This window comes from Verticillium alfalfae, genomic scaffold (assembly GCF_000150825.1).
Source record: "Verticillium alfalfae VaMs.102 supercont1.12 genomic scaffold, whole genome shotgun sequence".
NCBI lineage: Eukaryota > Fungi > Ascomycota > Sordariomycetes > Glomerellales > Plectosphaerellaceae > Verticillium > Verticillium alfalfae.
In genome coordinates this window covers 498,329-517,404 of record NW_003315027.1, presented here as the reverse complement: position 1 = coordinate 517,404, position 19,076 = coordinate 498,329, and the positions used below count along the sequence as shown (strand labels likewise).

At 50.6% G+C, this 19,076-nt stretch overlaps 5 protein-coding genes across 5 annotated transcripts in view; 3 read left to right on the top strand and 2 right to left on the bottom strand.

The window, feature by feature from the left end:
• VDBG_08387 (pantothenate transporter FEN2) overlaps positions 1 to 900 on the top strand; it is a gene marked incomplete at both ends in the record, with an annotated part of 2,476 nt that extends 1,576 nt beyond the window's left edge. The window contains one exon of the mRNA XM_003001296.1: positions 463 to 900. Within this exon, the coding sequence (XP_003001342.1) occupies positions 463 to 900 (438 nt within the window). The remainder of the gene's footprint in view (positions 1 to 462) is intronic.
• A 788-nt stretch (positions 901 to 1,688) lies between these two features.
• Positions 1,689 to 3,347, top strand: VDBG_08386 (lipase; the record flags this gene model as incomplete). Its single annotated transcript, XM_003001295.1, has 1 exon — positions 1,689 to 3,347. The coding sequence occupies one exon, from the start codon at positions 1,689 to 1,691 to the stop codon at positions 3,345 to 3,347; it is 1,659 nt and encodes a 552-aa protein (XP_003001341.1).
• Positions 3,348 to 3,678: 331 nt separating this feature from the next.
• Positions 3,679 to 8,118, bottom strand: VDBG_08385 (canalicular multispecific organic anion transporter 2; the record flags this gene model as incomplete). Its single annotated transcript, XM_003001294.1, has 5 exons — positions 3,679 to 4,291; positions 4,407 to 5,003; positions 5,054 to 5,116; positions 5,626 to 7,789; positions 8,055 to 8,118. The coding sequence occupies 5 exons, from the start codon at positions 8,116 to 8,118 to the stop codon at positions 3,679 to 3,681; spliced, it is 3,501 nt and encodes a 1,166-aa protein (XP_003001340.1).
• A 1,666-nt stretch (positions 8,119 to 9,784) lies between these two features.
• Positions 9,785 to 11,527, bottom strand: VDBG_08384 (fatty acid synthase beta subunit; the record flags this gene model as incomplete). Its single annotated transcript, XM_003001293.1, has 1 exon — positions 9,785 to 11,527. One exon carries the CDS (start codon positions 11,525 to 11,527, stop codon positions 9,785 to 9,787), a length of 1,743 nt encoding a protein of 580 aa, XP_003001339.1.
• A 5,000-nt stretch (positions 11,528 to 16,527) lies between these two features.
• On the top strand, positions 16,528 to 18,873 carry VDBG_08383 (phenyloxazoline synthase mbtB; the record flags this gene model as incomplete). Its single annotated transcript, XM_003001292.1, has 1 exon — positions 16,528 to 18,873. One exon carries the CDS (start codon positions 16,528 to 16,530, stop codon positions 18,871 to 18,873), a length of 2,346 nt encoding a protein of 781 aa, XP_003001338.1.
• Between the last annotated feature and the right edge of the window lie 203 nt (positions 18,874 to 19,076).

Sequence of the window (19,076 nt, the reverse complement as noted above, 5' to 3'; positions counted from 1 at the left end):
GGTGGACGCATCGATAGCAAGCTGTCGCCCGAGGTCGTCTCGGAGGCCGCCAAGTGAGAGAGAGAGAGAGACTGCGATGGACATGTGTGTGATGTGGTTCTCATGATCAATAGCGAAGCGACTTGATGGATGTTTCATACGACACGTGGTTTCAATATGTATCCTATCTACCTAGCAATAAACCTCTGCTGGAAAACTAGCAACGAAGGCATGGATATCCAGTGGCCGTCGCCGTTCTGTTCCTGTCACTGCATATGTGTTTCAGTGTTCTTCTTCGCCCTTTTCCAACACCTAATGCATGCATCGAAGAAGGCCATCATTAGCTTTAGTCCATCGGCTGCCGAGAGTTTGCGACCAAAGCGCCCATTCATCTGGGAAATCCTTAGCAACGCAATGAAGGAAATGCACACATGCAAACACCAATGGCGATATTTTCCATGGGATAAAAGTACTTTGCTTGAGCAAAATCTCGAGCTGGTTTTCGACGGCCCCCTGGGACACACAATCAGCCTTTCCTGTCCCATATGTCCTACAGACTTCGAGGTGCGGTTTGAGGAAGATGCTCAGGAAAAGACCCTGGTCATTCAGACATGGAAGGATGCCGGTGATAACTATGGTGGGCCTACCCTCCCGGATGCGTGGCTTGCCCGTGAACGGAAAGGGTTCAGGTTAAGCCGCTCTGGAATTTTCAGATGCGGAAATGCCCGCAGCCTATTCGAGAATGGTGTTGAGCTTCCTCAGACGCCTCAGGTGCCTCAGATGCCTCAGATGCCTCAGATGCCTCAGATGCCTCAGACGCCTCAGACGCCGAAACTGTCAGAGCGAATGCTTGAAAGGTTGCGGCACGGAGTAGCCCGGATTGTTCATTTTGCTCGTAGCTCGACAGTGCTGAACACTTGAAAGGTGGCTGTACTATTGCTTTCGCCACCACGGGCTAGAGCTCGTTTGCTCTGCTGAAATTGATCACTACTCTTTAAGAATTTTGTAAGTTTTTGGTGGTGTAAAATGTACTCGTATCTTCTTAATCGGAATGTTGAGAAAGACTCAGCACGTTCAATGACGCGGAAGTTTAGCTCAAGAGCTCTTCTTTAACTTGTGCAAATCCATCCCAATCACTGTCTCAAGATCACGCCCCGGTCTAACGCTGGCTTTCAGATGTCATGCCTAGCATCAGACAAGTCGCCATCCTTCGGACCCAGAATATCCCCCGATGTCGCTTGAGCTTCGCAATTCACTGACAGTGTCCTAGATAACACAAGTGGGTGTGATCCACAGGTTGCAGCAACAGCAAGGTTGGTGAGTGCGGGGAAGATGTGCGTTGTTGATAAGTGAACCAAGGACATGCATGCTGTAAGCATCCCCGCTCAACTGGCATTGTGTTGATCCGCGGTTCAGTCTCCACGCCGAAGGCACTTGAACGGTGCGGATAGAAATCCGATGACCTGTTACCGGATGTGCTCGAAGGAATGTCCCGATGGCGGAGTCATGCTATCCGTATATGGCTTCACATCCAGGCACTTGCGCGGACCCATCTAAGATCGTCGGTCATGATGTGCGGGGTCGTATAGGAGGCATAAAGACCTGAATCGCAACCGCACTTTCTCAACACAAGTTATTCCAGTAGAAAAGACTGTGCTTCCCGTCCCGCCGTCAGCCTAAGACGGTGAGAGATCAACTTGACAACCAAGATGAAGCACACCAATACTCTGCGCGCGTTGCTTGGAGCAGCACAAATCGTCTGGTGTCTGCCCGATTGCAATCATAAGCCTGTTGTTCTGGAAGGCTATGGCAGTTTCTCTGGAACTGATGTTTCACAGACCTTTACTGGTAAAGACCTGCCTGAAACAGTCGATGCGTGGCTCGGCATAGACTACGCGACCCAGCCGACTGGAGACGGTCGCTTTCGCCCCATCACCTGGCCTGAACCATTTGACGGTATCAAATCGGCGGCAGAATACGGACTAGTTTGCCCGCAAGTACCGACAGCGGTCGACCCTCTCGAGCGCCAGGGTGAAGCTTGCCTCAATTTCAACATCTATCGTACTCGAGGTATACCTCTGGATGAGAAACTTCCCGTTCTTCTGTGGATTCATGGAGGAGCCTTCGTGCGACGCAGCTATGCAAGCTTCGATGCTGCCTCATTTGTGGCCAACTCCCCCGAACCGATGGTAGTTATCACCTTTAACTACCGACTTGGTGCGTTGGGCTTTCTACCGTCGCCTCTTTTCGAAGACGAAGGCATCCTTAATCTCGCCATTCGAGACCAGCGCCATTTTCTTGAGTTTGCGCAAAAGCATGTGAGCTCATTCGGCGGACACCCAGACGCTGTGACAATTGGAGGCCTATCGGCCGGAGCTCACTCGGTCGCAATACATACTTTTCATAACTACGGCGAAGACGAGGGCAAGCCACTCTTCGCAAGGGCCTGGTTGCAATCCGGGTCTGTTACAGCGAGAGCATTCCCAAACGCTTCTTACCCCCTATACCAGCGACAATTCAACGATTACGTGGATTTGGTTGGGTGTGGCGAAGCTGTTAAGGACAGCAATGCTGCTGCCATGGCATGCCTAAGAAGCGCCGACATCGACTCTACACGGAATGCGAGTAATACCGTCTTCCAAAAGTACAATCCGGCCATTACCTGGCCATTCCAACCTGTCACCGACGGTCCCCTCTTCGAAAAGGCTGGTTCCCAATCTGGGTACGACGAAACGTTCTTCAAGGTTCCTGTCTTAACTACAACAACCACCGATGAAGCCAAAAACTACATCCCTGGGACTCTGGAAACCAATGATGAGTTCATCAATTTTCTTCATAATATTTCGCCCAGCCTCAATAGCACCGATATTGCTCTACTTGAGGCTCTTTACCCCGATCCGGCGACAAACTCCGATTCACCCTATGCCGGCTCGCCGAATAGTACACAGTACAACCGTCTCTCGGCTGCATGGAGCGACTACGCCTACATCTGTCCCAGCCAGGAAACAGCTTATCGCATGTCGAATGCCGGCTTGCCAGCCTGGAAGCTTCGTTGGAACGCTAACAATAACTTTCCCGCATGGCAAGGTATCCCTCATGCAGCGGATATGCAATATTCATGGGCCGAACCCACGACGCAGTATCCCAATATCGCCCAGATATACCACAGCTACCTGGCCAGTTTTGTGCTGACTGGTGATCCCAATAAGCTTCGGAAGCAGGGTAGCACTGAGTGGCCTGCTTACACACCTGCGGGCTATGGAGCCGAGGCAGAGGCACCATTGCAGCTAGTAGTCGGATCTGACGGGCCGGAGGTGGAGAAGGATGATATTAGGAGGGGAACAGTGCTTGTTCTGGAGGGACCCTGAGCGAGCTCACCGTCTGAATAAGTAGGGAGAGATGTTTGCATAATAGTACTAATCCATCAATGAGTTAGTGTTAGGTTTTTATTTCACGATTAGATGCGTCATGCTATCATGAAATGGCTGAGCCAGTCTATCCACCTAAGCGAAATCACTATTTAGTTAAGTGAGGATAAATATCTGCATAATAGTACTAAGTCATCGATGAATTACTGTTGGGTTTTTATTTCACGATGAGATGCGTCATGCTATCATGAAATGGTTGGTCCAGTCTATGCACCTGAGCTGGGGTTGGATGCAAGATGAATTTTCATAATCTTTGAACTAGGAATATAGCTCATGAAACGAACTCTCCCGTATCCATCAGCATCTTAAACTTCCCGCCTTCCCGGCTGCTCAGTTCGCTAGGCTGCCCGCTTTCGCATACACGCCCTTCCTCCATCACAAGCACCTGATCACAAGTCATAGCCAGATCAAGTCGGTGTGCGATCATGATAACGGTATACCCGGCAAATTCTTGTTGAATGATTCGCAACATCTTTTCGTCGGTTTGAGAGTCGACGCTGGAAGATACCTCGTCAAGGATTAGGAGTCCTCCGCAGGCGCCTGAGCGTTGGCGGATTCGCAGCCTGACTACTGCTCTCGCCAGACTGAACAATTGTTTGTGTCCTTGGCTAAGTGAGCCGTGTGAGAATGGGAGCTCCCATGTTTCCGAAGTCGGGTCTGAGGAGCCTTCATCTTTCATGAGAAATTCGAGCCCGAGCAACTTCAAAGATGCCAGGATATCATGCTCTGGAGCCTCACCAAAGGGATCCAGGTTGCTGCGCAAGGTTGAGCAAGAGCATGGTGGCAGGAATACCGGGTCCTGGGAGACGGCGATGACGCGACGACGCAAGACGTCCCGATCAACCGTCTTCAAAGAGATACCATCGATGGTAATCAACCCCAAACTGTCGTTAGAATGTATTGGCTCCAGAAGTCTGAGCAAAAGCAATGAAAGGGATGACTTCCCGCTTTGAAAAGATCAGCTCCGAATCATGATATTTTCGCTGGAGCACTACTAACCTTCCCGTCCTTCCCACAATTGCTGTGCGCTCACCCGCGGCAAAAGTGAGATTAAGATCGCGAAGGGCTATTTCATTTGTACCCAGTGATATTTCTCCGCTGGAACGTGTGTTAGATGAAATACGTGGAAAATCCTGACCATCAGCTGACCTGTAAGACGCCGTCACGTCCCTGATTTCGATTTGACCTCTCTCAGGCCATGGTGCATCCGGCTCCACATATTCATCCGGCTGAGACTCTATCTCAGTAGACGAGCTGAATGTTTTCAACCTAGCGACCGCTCCTATGCTTGTTTCGAGAGTGGTGTATGATTGCACAATCGTTGCTAGCATGTCGCCAAAGGCCATGAGCGTTAAAAGGGTAGCTCCGGTGAAGCCGGAATCCGTACGCAACTGTGTGGCTAGTGTCACAACGATGACTGCGAGAAGCATGACAATCATCCGCAGGACGAGCTGAAGCCAGCGCTGAATCATAGCCAAAAGGTATGATGGCCTTTGGCTCATGTCTAGCAGCCGGCTACTGGTAGCCATTGCAACATCAATCAAACCAAGAGCCCGAAGGGTGATGAGCCCTGAGAGTGTCTCGATGAAATGTGCGCTGCATCGTGGTTAGCTATCCTCGTCCGAGAAGATTGAACTTGAACTTACTACAGCGGAGCTTGCTTTCCAAGTCCAGCAGTCGTACTTGTCGTGATGTCGAAGGTAAAAGAGCTGAATGCAGTAGACTATGCCTATTAAACTGGATAGGCTACGGCGAGCCACGGCGACCGCGATCGCAATGACAGCAGCCATACCTAGTGATGCAAAAAGAGATAAGGCGAAGTTAAGAAGCGACAAAGGCAGCTCACTATCGATGAGAGTCAAATCCTGAGCGAACAGGTTGGTAATAGTCCCGGTGTCAACGACACTTGAAGAATCTTAAGGGGGCGCAGATGACAGTGCGCAGTGCCCTCCTGTGCAGCAACGAGCCTGTCTGTGAGATCATGGACTGAGTACACAGAAGGACAACTGCCACAAGGAAAAGCAGACAAGTCGTTTGTAGGAATGCATAAATTCCAATGTAAAAAGCCTTAGGTTGCGAAGGAATCTGGCGAACCGTGTCATCGGCCCAGTACTTCAACCAAATTGTTGGAAAATTGGAAGTGAAGCCGTAACAGCAACAAGAAAACACAAACAAAACAACAAGCCAGCAAGCCATGCTGGAAAAGTAATGTCGATACACTGAAAAGTCTCCCATCTGTCGCGACGCGTCCTGTTGACGCGTTGTGGCGGGCCTGTCAGCTTCTGTCGAATGATTTGATTCTGATGTGTTGTCGGTAGCTTCTTTCGTTTCTCCGAGAATGGATGAGACAGGTCCATCATATCCTCTCAATCTCTGAAAGTCACTTCTGAAAACGGCCTCCGTGACACTGATACGCTCTGAAATCAGGCCGCTCGCATTGATGGTAAGCACCTTGTCGGCAAAGGGCAGGTATCGCTCATCGTGGGTGCAGAAGATTACAGTAGCCTTCCGTTGGCGAAGGAGGCCTCCTGGACCGAGGGTCCTTTGGAAAACCAGAGCTGAGGTGGACACATCTAGGCCGCTCAAAACATCATCTAGTAAATATAATTCTGCCTTTGAATAGAGAGCTCGAGCCAGAGCTAGGCGTTGCTTTTGGCCGCCACTCAGAGAAATGGCGCCATCGCCGACCTTTGTGTGGTCGCCTTGTGAGAACTTGCTCAAGTCAGGCACAAGAGCGGTGGCATGTAAGGCTTGTTGGTATCGTGTTTCATCGGGCTGAGAGTTGCCGACAATGTTGGCTCGGATTGTGTCGTTCAGCAAGAAAGGTGTTTGATCGCAGAATCCTATTATACGAGAATTCACTCCGAATGCAATTTCACCCGAACAGAAAGTTGTCTCACTGAGCAGAGCTTTGAGCAGAGTTGATTTTCCTGATGCAACAGGACCAACAATGACGATGAGTGACGACGCCGGTACAGCAAAGTTGACATGTCTTAAAATATTCTCTCGTTGACTCCATCCGAAGTGTCCTTCCTTCACCTCAAGCGCTAGAGTCGTTTGAGCCGCGCCTGTCTTCTCAGCAGCTGGCGGGATGGGTTGTAGGGTCGTGCGGCTGTCCATACGGCTATCTAGCTTCACATAAGCATTGATGCGGCCCAGGCAAGCAATGGCTGACATCAATGCCGGAATATTCTGGAACAAACTGACCAGAGGGGCAGCCAAAAGCGTTATGAAAGCCATAGCTGGGAAGATGCGTGTGACCTCTAGCGTGCGAGATGTGGCTGCAAAAGCCATGAGCGGGCCAATCGTCATGGGCGTGAATGAGAGGGTGACTGCAATGACGAGCATGAGGCGCCACTTTCCTCCGATTTTCAGCTCGCGGTGGCGAAGCGCTTGAATCAAATTCTCCACGGCAACTGTCATACCCGAGATCCGTAGCGGCTTCATGCTTGATATCGTGACGGCTGTGGCAGTGACACGCTCTTCGATAGCCTGCATCCAAGCAACCTGACGGCGGCCGGTGGCTGAAGCTACCCCTGATGAAGCGAGGATACAGACAATAACAACCGCGATGGGTGCCACAAAGGCAACACCAATTCTTTGCTCCAACAGCCAGCAGGCCAAGGCCAGCTCAACGGCGTTGGCCCAGTACTCATGAATTGGCAGGAGCCCCATCTTGACACGTTCGACATCGCTATTCATCAGCGTGAGTGCCGTGGAATTGGCGGCAACGTCGGCGGGCAGTGAAACTGTCTTGTCATAAATGGCGGTGAAAAGAATGCCGCGTACCATGCAGGCAAATCTTTCTTGCCAGTAGAAGTACAAAGCGTTTGAGATCGCGATGCCACCATAAATAATGATAGTGGCAGCGATGAGGCCATAACCATGGTTGGCGTCGCCCGGAGATTGAAGGTATTGAAGGACAGTCTCCATTAGGAAAGGCTGACAAAAGGTGAACCCAATGACAGCCAGCCTGGGTACCACGGGTAGAAGTAAAGGCATAGATAAAGCGGAGAACAATTGCCGGTTGAGCGACGCGGGCTTGCCCGTCGAAAGGTTTCCCAACCGTTGTTTCTCAATCTTTGCCTGCAGGTTGGAGGCTGACATGCTTCCATCAAGAGCATACAAATCGTCCATCGTAAGAATGGACTTGAAACCGGAGAGAAATAAATCAACAAGCCATGAGTAGGTTGACAAGCTCCAGATGCCGCTCGCTTCTTCAGGGCTATGATGAGCTTTCCACTCGCGAGAATGGGTTTTCTGTTGGGCTTCTATTATGAGGATGAAGCCCTTGAGCACCGCCAGGACAACAGCCAACCTGGCGACCGCCACATGATGACCACCATGATCCTCGGCTATAAGCCAGAGAGTGCGGGCCCGCACTATGTCGACCAGAAGTGTCACTGGAATGAAACAACCCAGCAACAAAGAAGGCCTGGCTGTCTTTTTGTGCTCTATACATGACGTTAACAGAATCGCGAACGATGCAACGAGTCTCAAAGCCTCAGAAGCAACTGACGGCTCAACGAAGTCTGATATATGTTGAGCTGTGAGAACCAACTGCGATAGCTGAAGAACGATGAAGACCGAAATGACACTCTGCGATCCTTGTCAGCGTGCTTCGTCTTCCGTGCAAGTTTAACTCACAAACTTTGCCCATAAGAACGTTGAAGCTTCGGCTAGGTTTGGCTGTTTGAGCAACCAATAACATCGCCCAACCCCGAGCATGAGGAAGATACTCGAGGGCAATATCTCGAATACTACTTCCTCAAAATATAGGGTGAAATCGAACCCATCCCGGCAGCCTCGAACGACGGGCCCAAAAGTGTCTTCGTTTTGGCATGTCATGATAGATTGTGACCAAGACTACGACTCTAGACGTGGACTCGTGAGTGAAATGAGGGTCCAAGTGAGAACTTTACGGTTCAACAATTGGCTAGTGTTGGCCTTGAATAAAATTTGTGGTATGTCATCCTCGCCGGGATAGCATGAGCAAAGATAAGGGGCTATATTAATCGGGATGTCAAGGAACTTTGTAAAATCGCGGCCGACCGTTTTGGACCTAGACTACGACGAAGGCGATGGCCAGTCGTATTTTGGGTTAGGTGGTGGGTGACAACACGCCAGGCTGGCAAGCTGACGTTGGCGTCGGCAACAAGCCAGCTTGGCTTTCGAAAGTGGAACATTGCCGCATAGGTTTATGAAGAATAAGCACTCAGGTAGCAGTCGGGCAGTCCGGGTGGATCAAGTCAATCCTTTGCTCTCCAACTTGCCTTAATCAGGCATGTGAAGTGGTTAGGCCGGACTGTGCCTCCTCCTGGCACGTACTGACATGGCCTTGCTGGTTGAGAGACTGATAACTCACTTCGGTAGCCCTACAGGCGCGACACCCGACGCAAAGCTATCAGAACAACCGATTCTCGAACCCCATCATGGGGCTGAATAGCGTCATCTACTATGCAGAGTCAAAGACGCACAACGTGCCAGACAAGCTAAGCGCCAGGAGTCGACTCCTTGAGATTTTTGTGCCTGATGCAGCAGCTGTGATTGATCACCTTCCAAAAACAGCGAATGATTTCAGCGCTATCATTTAAGCGTAAATCCCCACAAGACAATCCAGACCAGTCTCCCGTCATCGTCACTTCTGTTCACCTCAGCGTTTGACGTCGTTTCACTTCCCTTTCAGTGCATGACGGCCTCGCGGGGGCAGCCAGAACGTTTGAGGTGGGATTCAGGCAATTATGCTTGGCTTAAAAACATGGTGCTAACTTGCCGCACCATTCGCCGACCAAGCATTTATAATTGTCAGAGAACGCGCATCCCAGGCAGGGGAATTCAGTCTCTGATATCATTTAATTGTACTCACACATCATACTAATCTTACATGACAGCGCGGGGGGGTTGGGGGGGTTGGGGGGCGGGGGGCGTTGGTTGTCAACCCCATGCATCCACGACCCTCATCCCATGTGCATTGACAGGATCTTGGATGACGTGTACGCACAGGCAACTGGACGGCCCAATGAAGCAGGTCCGAACTTTATACATTCGCATATTTGCCATTTACGTTCATGTAAAGGTCCGAAAGCATACACCCGTCTTTGACTTAGGTCCAACATTGCGATCACTCGATCCAGGGTCGTATTTGCTGCTCAATGCCATTGCTCAGTGAGATGAACTATTCCCTTTTTCTGACGTGACAGTCCTTAGCTAAGTCTGTGTTTCGCATATTGTCTCCCCGTGCCCGGTTCATCAGCCCGCATCATGAGACGTATGATGGGACCACATTAAATGCCAATCAAACGCAATCGATGTTATGCCGCTATCGCATAATTACAGGCCTCTGATCCTGCCGGCTGGGCATCGCTCAACCCGCTCGTCTACCTGAACAGATCTCCTTTGTGGCCGAACCTTGATTTGCCACCACCCAAAGTCCCAACCAGGATAATGTCAGCGCCGCTACGGCCCGCTGAAGAATACAGGGATGAAATCCCGTGTACCCCTCCAGGCCCGAAATCAAGCACTGTCTTCGTCGACGCAGAAGAGTGGGGAAACGCACTGGCTAATTCCCAGTCTACACGCTTACTGACCACCGACATGATCAGAGTATCAAGAAGATCCATCTCATCGTCCGTGTTTGAGAGTCGACAGATCTCTCGTCCGTCCTCGGAGCCGAAAACAGGAACCGCCATAGCGCTTGGTCGCAGCAGTATGCCCTTGAGATCATCCTGAATGAAAGGGACGGCGTCCTCCAACCAAACTGAATGAAAGGGCACGCTGACTTCGAGGAATCGGCTCCCGACAGCTTTTTCTTTAGAGTCTTCCTCTTCGCAGTTTCCATGAGTTTCAAGTCGCTTTGCTTTCCGAATCTGTAAGGCCAATCCGTATAGATACTTTGGTGGGCCCGAGATAACGAATTGCCGTGGTCCGTTGGTCATGTTGATGCTCAGAATACGGGAGCTCTGTTTGAGATATCGATTGGCGGCATCAACATATCCCTGCAGAGTCTCCCTCGCAAGACCCCTGACGCTGAGCATGGGCGAAGGTGTACCTTCACTATGGTCTATACAGTCCTGCGACATGGCGTGCGAAATTGCGCTGTTGCTTGACGAAGTGTTCCACACCTGCTGAGTGCGGACGCCGATCCAGAAAAGCATCGTGATAGTGGTGCGGGTGATCTCCCGCCATGAAGACCAGTCTTTACCGGTGGCCACAACGGCGGCAGTGATAATGCCCTGCGAGTGCCCCGTTGTTCCTGCAATTTGCTTGCAGAATTCGCCTGGGGTGAGTCCCAAGATCTTGCAAGTCACCTCATAGTGTGCGAGCTGAATGAGACCGACCAGAGGCGCGCTAAATGGTGCAGAGGACAAATATCCAGGGCCTGGAATATTGGCAGAATCCTGCAGCCATGCGAGAATGTTGAAGCTCTCCGAGAAGATTTCACGCACGTCGCGACTAGTGTTTGAGAGCTTGTTAAGTAGAGCCGCAGAGTCATTGATGAGATCTTCGACGAGGGGGTTGTACGCGGCTGTGATCTCGGCAAGCTCTTGAACATAGTTGGTCCTCAATCCTTGACCCCCGAAGATGGTGTACAACGGTTTCGATGAAGCATTGAGAGACTTAGTTAATGTGCCAAAAAGTCCGTTCTTTGGAGGTCTGGGGATGACGTTGGATGTATGAAGCGCGTCATAATAGGACCGTAGAAGTTTGGACTTTCGAGAGTCCTTGATTGGCGACGACAGGACAAAGGTGTGGATGTCTTTCCCTGATAACACATTTTGCTCAGCATAGCCTATCAGAAACTTCAGCAGCTCCCGAGCCGCCTCGATGTCCCCATATTCGGACTTTTGGAGCTTTTCGACAACTGGGTCGATGTAACCCAAGATCGTTTCAAGTGATGGTTGTTGATCTTTGTCCTGGTCCTCTGAAGTCGGAGTGCGTGGAGGAGTTGGCTCAATATATGAGGCGGCTCCGTCAACGTCTTTGACTTTTCTTTGGTGCAGAAAGAAGGGCTCTTTATCGTTTGACAAGCTCATAAGAGCCAAGAGCTGTGTCGAAGTGAGCTTTTGCATCGGAATAGGCATTCTAACCTCGGGATGAAGCTGATTTCCGATGCCGGCCATGATTTTGATCAACGTAGATCAACTCCAGGTGTGCAAAGTATTCAGTGTTCAAGGATTCAGGTTTCCGTTGCCGGTTGCATGTCTAGACTGCTGTGTAGCTGATAATTTCGCACACTGTCGAGTTTATGTTTAAAATCTGAACTAACAAATCATACATCGATTATGCATACTCCACGCCATTCTGGAGAACCATGGTCAAAATATTTCAATTGCAGCATGGCAACCCGACCCATAATTCAAGGGTGACGAAGCGGCCGTTCCTTAGCATTCGGATGTAGTTTTCGTCACGTTGGATCTCACAATATTACATCCTCATTCTTTTGACAAAAGTGCCACTCGGTATCGTTGACCTGCCTTAAAAGTATTAGACTGGAATGAGAAGACACTGGCAGACCGGACGACGTCGAAGAATGAACTGGAAAACAGGGTTTGGGATCCTTCAGCGTGTTGTTGTCAGGGACTCTTTGATCTCAATGGAAGAACTGGTTAGGCGGCTATCGTTTCTCCGAGCTTCGCTGACGCGCGGGTACTCAAGGCCTTTCGTCTGGCCAAGGAAGAAAGGAAGGTGGTGGTGGAAGTGGTGGAGGCGGGGGTGGGGGCTGGCTAACCCCTGCATGAGCAACAGTTACATGCATGAAAGATGTGGCGAGAATCCAGGTCTCTGATCCCAGCATCTATTCTCTGGTCTATGACCTTCCAAAAGTGAGCTTGCCGGTCTTGCCAAGACATTAGGTTTCACAAAATAAGCCCTGCGGCGCAATCCTTTGAATCCTTTCAAACATCGGCTCTGCGAAACTGCAAGATCAGTGCCGCCGCTGAAGGATGCTGATATCAGATGATTCGGATAGGGCAGGTGATCCTAGTCCGTGGAGCTTCGGATGCTGCTTAAGAAACCTTACCTTTACACAGATTCTTGCGAGTGTGTCTGTTCCAAGACTGGAAGGTGTTCTGACAGTATGGCGTACCATGCATGTGTGGAGCATGGCAGAAAAGGAAGGAGCTGAGACGAGGTCCATCCATGCTCGATGCATGGGCTTTTTGACACCAAAGTTACCCTTTCAGTGGACTACCGAGGCGCGGAGCATCATGCCAACGAGAAAATAGTTTGAGAAGCGTGTTTCTCGAAGGCTCCTGTGTATCAAGGCGTCTCAAGATTCTTCACATGAGGAAGACGTCTTTGTCTCGATTGCATTGGCCTCTTGTCCAGCAAACAATCTACATTTTATTCTTCATTGTCCTACACAGTCATATTCATCCTTGTCTTTACCATCCTTGAGAGGCATTCCAGCACTAGGGCTTTTCGTCGCCATGTCAATGCTAGATATTCACACTGGCGAGGTTGAGCGCTGGGTGTTGCAATGTGTCCCGAGAACGTGGCATGTGGTCGCAGACGTCCTCCCACAGGGAGCAGATCCCAAACGCAATAAGTTGGCAGTAATCATTGTCCGGACGCAATGCAAATCTGGTGAAAGCAAAGAGCCAGATATGCACACCGACACTGCAGTGCGCCAGCTTGTTCTTCATGAGACCATTCGAAACAAGCTCACTGAGCATGCGATCTTCGGCGAACACTTGGCTTCAGCGACTTATTTTGAAGTCCTCCAATATTCAACCACCTCTTTGGCGCAAATGGACCGTGAGACACTCCTGAACACGGCTTGCTCACTTCTCAACTCATCAAACGTCAACGGCATAGAGCTGAAGAAAGAACAAGACTATTCAATTGGAGCTAAGGTAGACCTTCTTCAAATGTGGGCTCGGATCCTTCAGGTGTCAGAAAGTACCATCTGCCCGCAAGACAATTTCTTTTCTCTCGGGGGCGATTCTCTCGCTGCCAAGGAGCTCACCCACTCGGCATTCAAAGCCGGCTTTGAGCTACCCGTTGAAAATGTCTTCCTCTACCCCACTCTCGCTCGTATGGCACACCTACCATGTTCTCCGGTGCAAGCCTCACCCGCTGAAGATGCTGGCCCGTTTTCGTTGATATCGAACGAGACGGAGCTTGAGCAATGCATCTCACATGTAGCGACGGTCTGTGGCGTACGGATGCAGCAGGTTGAAGACGTTTACCCCTGTACTCCCTTGCAGGAGGGCCTGCTTGCATTGACGTCTAAGAGCCAAGGTGATTATGTTCTGCAGAATATCATGAAACTAGCGCCATCGGCCGACCTTCATCGAATCGAGACAGCGTGGATTCAGACCACCAAGGCCATTTCGGTGTTGCGAACTCGCATCGTTGAGCATGACACCTTGGGTCTGCTACAGGTTGTTCTGGACGCAGGGATTTCATGGTCATATGGCCATGACCTTGACATTTATGTCAACGAAGACCGCGCCAAGTCCATGGGTCTAGGGGAGTCCTTAACGAGATATGCCATCATCCGCGACGATAAACAGGCCTCTACGTTGCTAGTCTGGACTATTCACCATGCCTTGTACGACCGGGTTGCCCTTCCTAGGATTCAACAAACCTTCCACCACTTTTACCACGGCCTCCAAGCCGACTCCACCCCCCCATTTCGAAGTTATGTCAGCCATCTCATGCACAAGAGCCAAGCTTCCTCTATGGCATTCTGGGAGTGGGCGACTCTGGATTTCGACTCTGAGATGTTTCCCAGTGTGCCAACAGGGGTGTCGTCAATTAGACCTGATACTTCAGTGCAACGTCGGATCATGTTATCAAAAAACAACAACAAATCTTCCACAAGCACTGTGACAAATGCGACATTGATACGCGCGGCATGGGCGCTCGTTGTGCACTACAATACAGGCACTGAAGATGTTGTGTTTGGTGCCACATTATCCGGTCGCAATGCCCCTATTCCTGGAATGGACGACATCGTGGGACCCACCATCACGACAGTTCCTGTACGCGTGCGCATACCACCACGAGACATTGAAGGGCTAGTAACTGTCACTGAGTTTCTGGAGGCCATTCAGGAACAGGCAGGCGACATGATGCCCTTTGAGCATGTAGGGCTGCAACACATCGCGCGTATCAACCAGAACGCGAATTTGGCTTGTAATTTCCAAACTCTTCTGATTACTCAGAATGCTGCTACAGGCTCTCTCCCGGATTGCAGCGACGACATCAATGACATCGGAGTTTGGCAGGATCGACCAAATCTTGGCGAAACGGCGACTTACCCACTTGCAATCGTCTGCACCCTTCACAATGAAAATGTAGATATTGTCGCGAGCTCCGACTCAAGAGTACTCGAAGAATGGAGAGTCGAGGGCCTGTTGTTTCAACTAGCTCATGTTCTCCAGCAACTGATCGATTCTTCGCCGGTCACAAAACTGAATTCGATTCAAAGGATCATGACATCTGATCTCGACACTATATGGGGGTGGAATAGCAACGTGCCACCGGCGATCGAGAGAACACTACATGAAGTCGTCGCGGAACAAGCAAAGCGTCTTCCGAATGCGACAGCCCTGGATGCGTGGGATGGCAAAATGACATACGCTGAGCTTGAAGCAGTATCGACCCGTTTTGCAATTCACCTTGTAAAGCAGGGAGTTCGCGAAGGTGTGCTGGTACCCCTATTCTTTGAAAAGTCACTTTGGGCCCTTGTCGCCATGATATCTGTGCTCAAGGCAGGAGGAGCCTTTGTCCCCCTTGATCCAATGCATCCCAAAGATCACATAGACGACATCCTTGAGCAAATTGGAGCCGATATCATCTTGACCTCCGCGCAACACTCTAACATCGCCAGGGGTCCCGGTAGGCGTACGATGACAATCGTGCTTGAGACCTTCGAGACTCTGAACGACGTTGAAGAGGAGACAACGGGAGCATTGCCAATTGTGAATCCTCGAAGCATTGCCTACGCCATCTTTACATCTGGCAGCACAGGCACCCCAAAAGGTGTACTCGTGCCGCACCAGTCCATTGTTACCAGCACAATTCACCACGGACGACCCTTGCAATTCAACCAAGAATCCAGAGTCCTACAGCTCGCAGCTTATGTTTTCGATGCGTCCCTCATCGAACTCTTCACAACCCTAGTATTTGGCGGCACCGTCTGCACGATATCAGATGCTATGATACGCAACGATTTGACTGGGAGCATTCGCGTGATGGACATTAACACACTTGTCACCACCCCGTCTCTTGCCAGACTTATTCAGCCTGATGAAGCAGCCTGCATCACAAAAGTTTTACTTGGTGGAGAGTCACCTCTCCAAGAAGATTTTGATCGATGGCGGCATACCACCATGATAAAGGGGTACGGTCCGACAGAGTGTTCTGTTATGTGTACTGTCGGCCACGTGGACGAGGCCCAAAGCCTGCATACCCGGATACACAACATTGGGAAAGCAACGGGATCGGCGAGTTGGATTGTCGATCCGAACAACCATAACATACTTCTCCCTATAGGCGCTATCGGAGAGCTGCTTATCGAGGGCCCAATAGTAGCTTCAGGGTATCTTCATGACGTGGCCAGGACTACACAGTCATTCATCGAATCCCCCCCTTGGCTACTTCAAGGCTATGCTGGCTCGCCTGGCCGTCGCAGCAGAATCTACAAAACGGGCGATTTGGTGCAATATTCCACGGATGGCACCTTGCTATTTGTTAGTCGCAAGGATACGCAAGTTAAGATCAGGGGACAGCGCCTTGAGCTTTCAGGAGTTGAGCACCACATATCGCAATCCCTTACACCTCGGCGCGACACGCTGTTGTCGAGGTCCTTGATACTAAAGGGAAGGATAGAAGCTCGGCTCTCGCTGTTTTTATGGTCATCACTCCTGAGCTCTTACATGATCATGACGCCACTAAGCCCCATCAAGTTTCCGCTGGCTTGCAACTGAAACCGTTTTTGCCATCCCCCGCCTTGGAGAACGAGTTGTCTCGAAGACTGTCCACATATATGATTCCTACCCATTGGTTTACCATCAGCCATTTGCCATTGAATGGTTCTGGGAAGACAGATCGGAAACTACTCAGAGCTGCGGGCTCATCCTTCATCGGATCCCGGTCATCCCATGGGGATATGGACGGTGGTTCAACAGACCAGGAGAAACTTGCCCCAAGGACACATATGGAGCTGAAACTGGTCAAGCTCTGGGCGCAAGTCCTCGATCTTGACGACTCTCAGATAGGCAAGCAAGACAACTTCTTCCGGATGGGGGGCCACTCGATCCTGGCGATGAAGCTCGTGGGTGCCGCAAGAAAGGCTGGTCTGAAGCTCACAGTCGCCCTTATCTTCCAATACCCAAGACTGGCCAATCTCGCCACAGTAGCGGAGACCATTGGGGAAGACGATACCGAGCATAAACCCACCGTCGTTCCACCTTTCTCGCTCTTACCTGACATAATCGACCCCTTCCTACTTCGAGAACAGGTTGGCGATATTTGCGGTGTCGGCAGCGATTCTGTTGTCGATGTCTACCCTTGCACCCCGCTTCAAGAGGGCATGCTGGCACTTAGTGTCGTTCAGACAGGCAACTACGTTCTGCAAAGCGTGTTGGAAATATCGTCGGCGGTGGGCGAACGTCGTATTCGCAACGCTTGGGAGAAGACAGTGGATGCGTTGCCAATTTTACGAACCCGCATCGCACAGCATTCGACACTCGGGCTGATCCAAGTCGTCCTTGACGAAGGTGTCATGTGGCAAGTTGGAGATGATCTGGAAGAGTATCTCAGGATGGACAAAGAAACTGTCATGAATCTCGGAGGGCCTCTCGGAAGGTATGGAATTGTTACTGACCGTAGAACAGGCACGACCTTTTTCGCGGTAACGATACATCATGCACTGTACGATGGAGTATCATGGCAGCTTATTCGCGAGCACTTTGCAAACGCATATAATGACCAGGCTATTAGCGGTGTTGACTTCAAACATGCCGTCAAAACAATGCTCGACATGGACGGCTCTACTGCCGGCGACTACTGGCAACAATACTTTTCTGGCTTCAGCGGAGCGACGTTCCCCTCAATACAACCAGGTGTCAAGGATGTCGCAGCTGATACCACCATTCACAGCAATTCCTTTGTGCTTCCCAGCGACAGAGGCTTCAAGTCCAGCGTGACACTTGCATGTTTGGTGCGAGCCGCTTGGGCTTTAGTTGTCAACCAATACACTGGAGATGACGACATTGTTTTCGGTTGTCTGTTGTCCGGTCGCAATATGGCCGTACCCGACGCCGAAAAGATCGTTGGCCCTACGATAGCAACCGTTCCGTTTCGTGTGAGAGTTCCGTCAAGCGATCTGGCCCCAACAGTCACAACCTTCCTCCAACAAGTACAGGCCATGGCAACCGTAATGATTCCGTTCGAGCAAACAGGCCTACAACACATCGCCAAATTCAGTGTCGAATCGCAGCAAGCCTGCAATTTCCAGACACTACTGATTGTCAATACGATCAGCCCCGAGACTGAACAGAGCGACAGAAGTCTTGGAGATTGGCTACCAATGTTCAAGACGCGGGAATTCACTACATACGCAATCACAATTCAATGCGACCTGTCTGCAACAGGTGGCATACATTTGGAATGTTCTTTCGATTCTAGGAATATGGAGCGGTGGATGATGCAAAGGATGTTGGACCATACCAGCTTCATCATTCATCAGCTCGCATCAGCTTCTGACGGCCAAGAGCTTCTTGGGCCGGAAAGCCTTATGCCTTTGGACCACAAGCAAATATGGCGATGGAACGAGATTCTCCCTCCCAGAGTTGACGAGTGCGTTCATGAAATCATTCAGCGTCAGATTGAAAGTAACCGCATGAGGCCGGCAGTACACTCTTGGGATGGAAACTTGACCTACCAAGAGCTGGACGACGCCTCGAGACGCCTCGCCCACCGTCTCGTGGCCTCTGGAGTCATTGAGGGTTCGCTTGTCCTTCTTTGCTTCGAAAAGTCAATGTGGACGATTGTTGCCAAACTAGCTGTACTTCGAGCCGGTGGTGCTTTCGTGCTGATTGAGCCATCGCTCCCGGGACACCGGCTGCAAAGCATCATTCGTCAGACAAGGTCATTCCTAGCCCTTGCATCTGCCAACACGACGTCTCTCATATCATCCTTTGTCCAAGAAACAATCGTTCTTGACGACTCGTTGAGAGATCCAATCACGGAGCCTTTGAAATGCATACTGCCGAAAGTATCTCCATCATCAACTGTTTACGTCCCCTTCACATCGGGGACGACAGGCGAGCCCAAAGGAAGCATCATCCCGCATAGCTCATACGCATCAACTCTCCGCTATCAAGCACACAGGCTAACCTGCCCTGATGCTCGCGTTTTCGACTTTTGTCCATATTCCTTTGATGCATGCATCATGAACAGCTTGATGACGCTGTCTGTCGGTGGGTGCATCTGTATTGCTTCAGGAATCTGACAGGAAGGACAACTTGACCGGGCGTTATTGCAGAGATGGAGGGTAATTGCATGCATTTACTCCTTCGGTTGCTCGTCTGGTGGACTTCAACAAGCTTCCGTTGTTCAAGTCTTTGACACTCGGAGGCGAAGCCCTTCAAGCGATCGATATTGATCGAGTTCCACAGCACATCCGCGTCGTCAACAGCTACGGTCCCTCCGAGT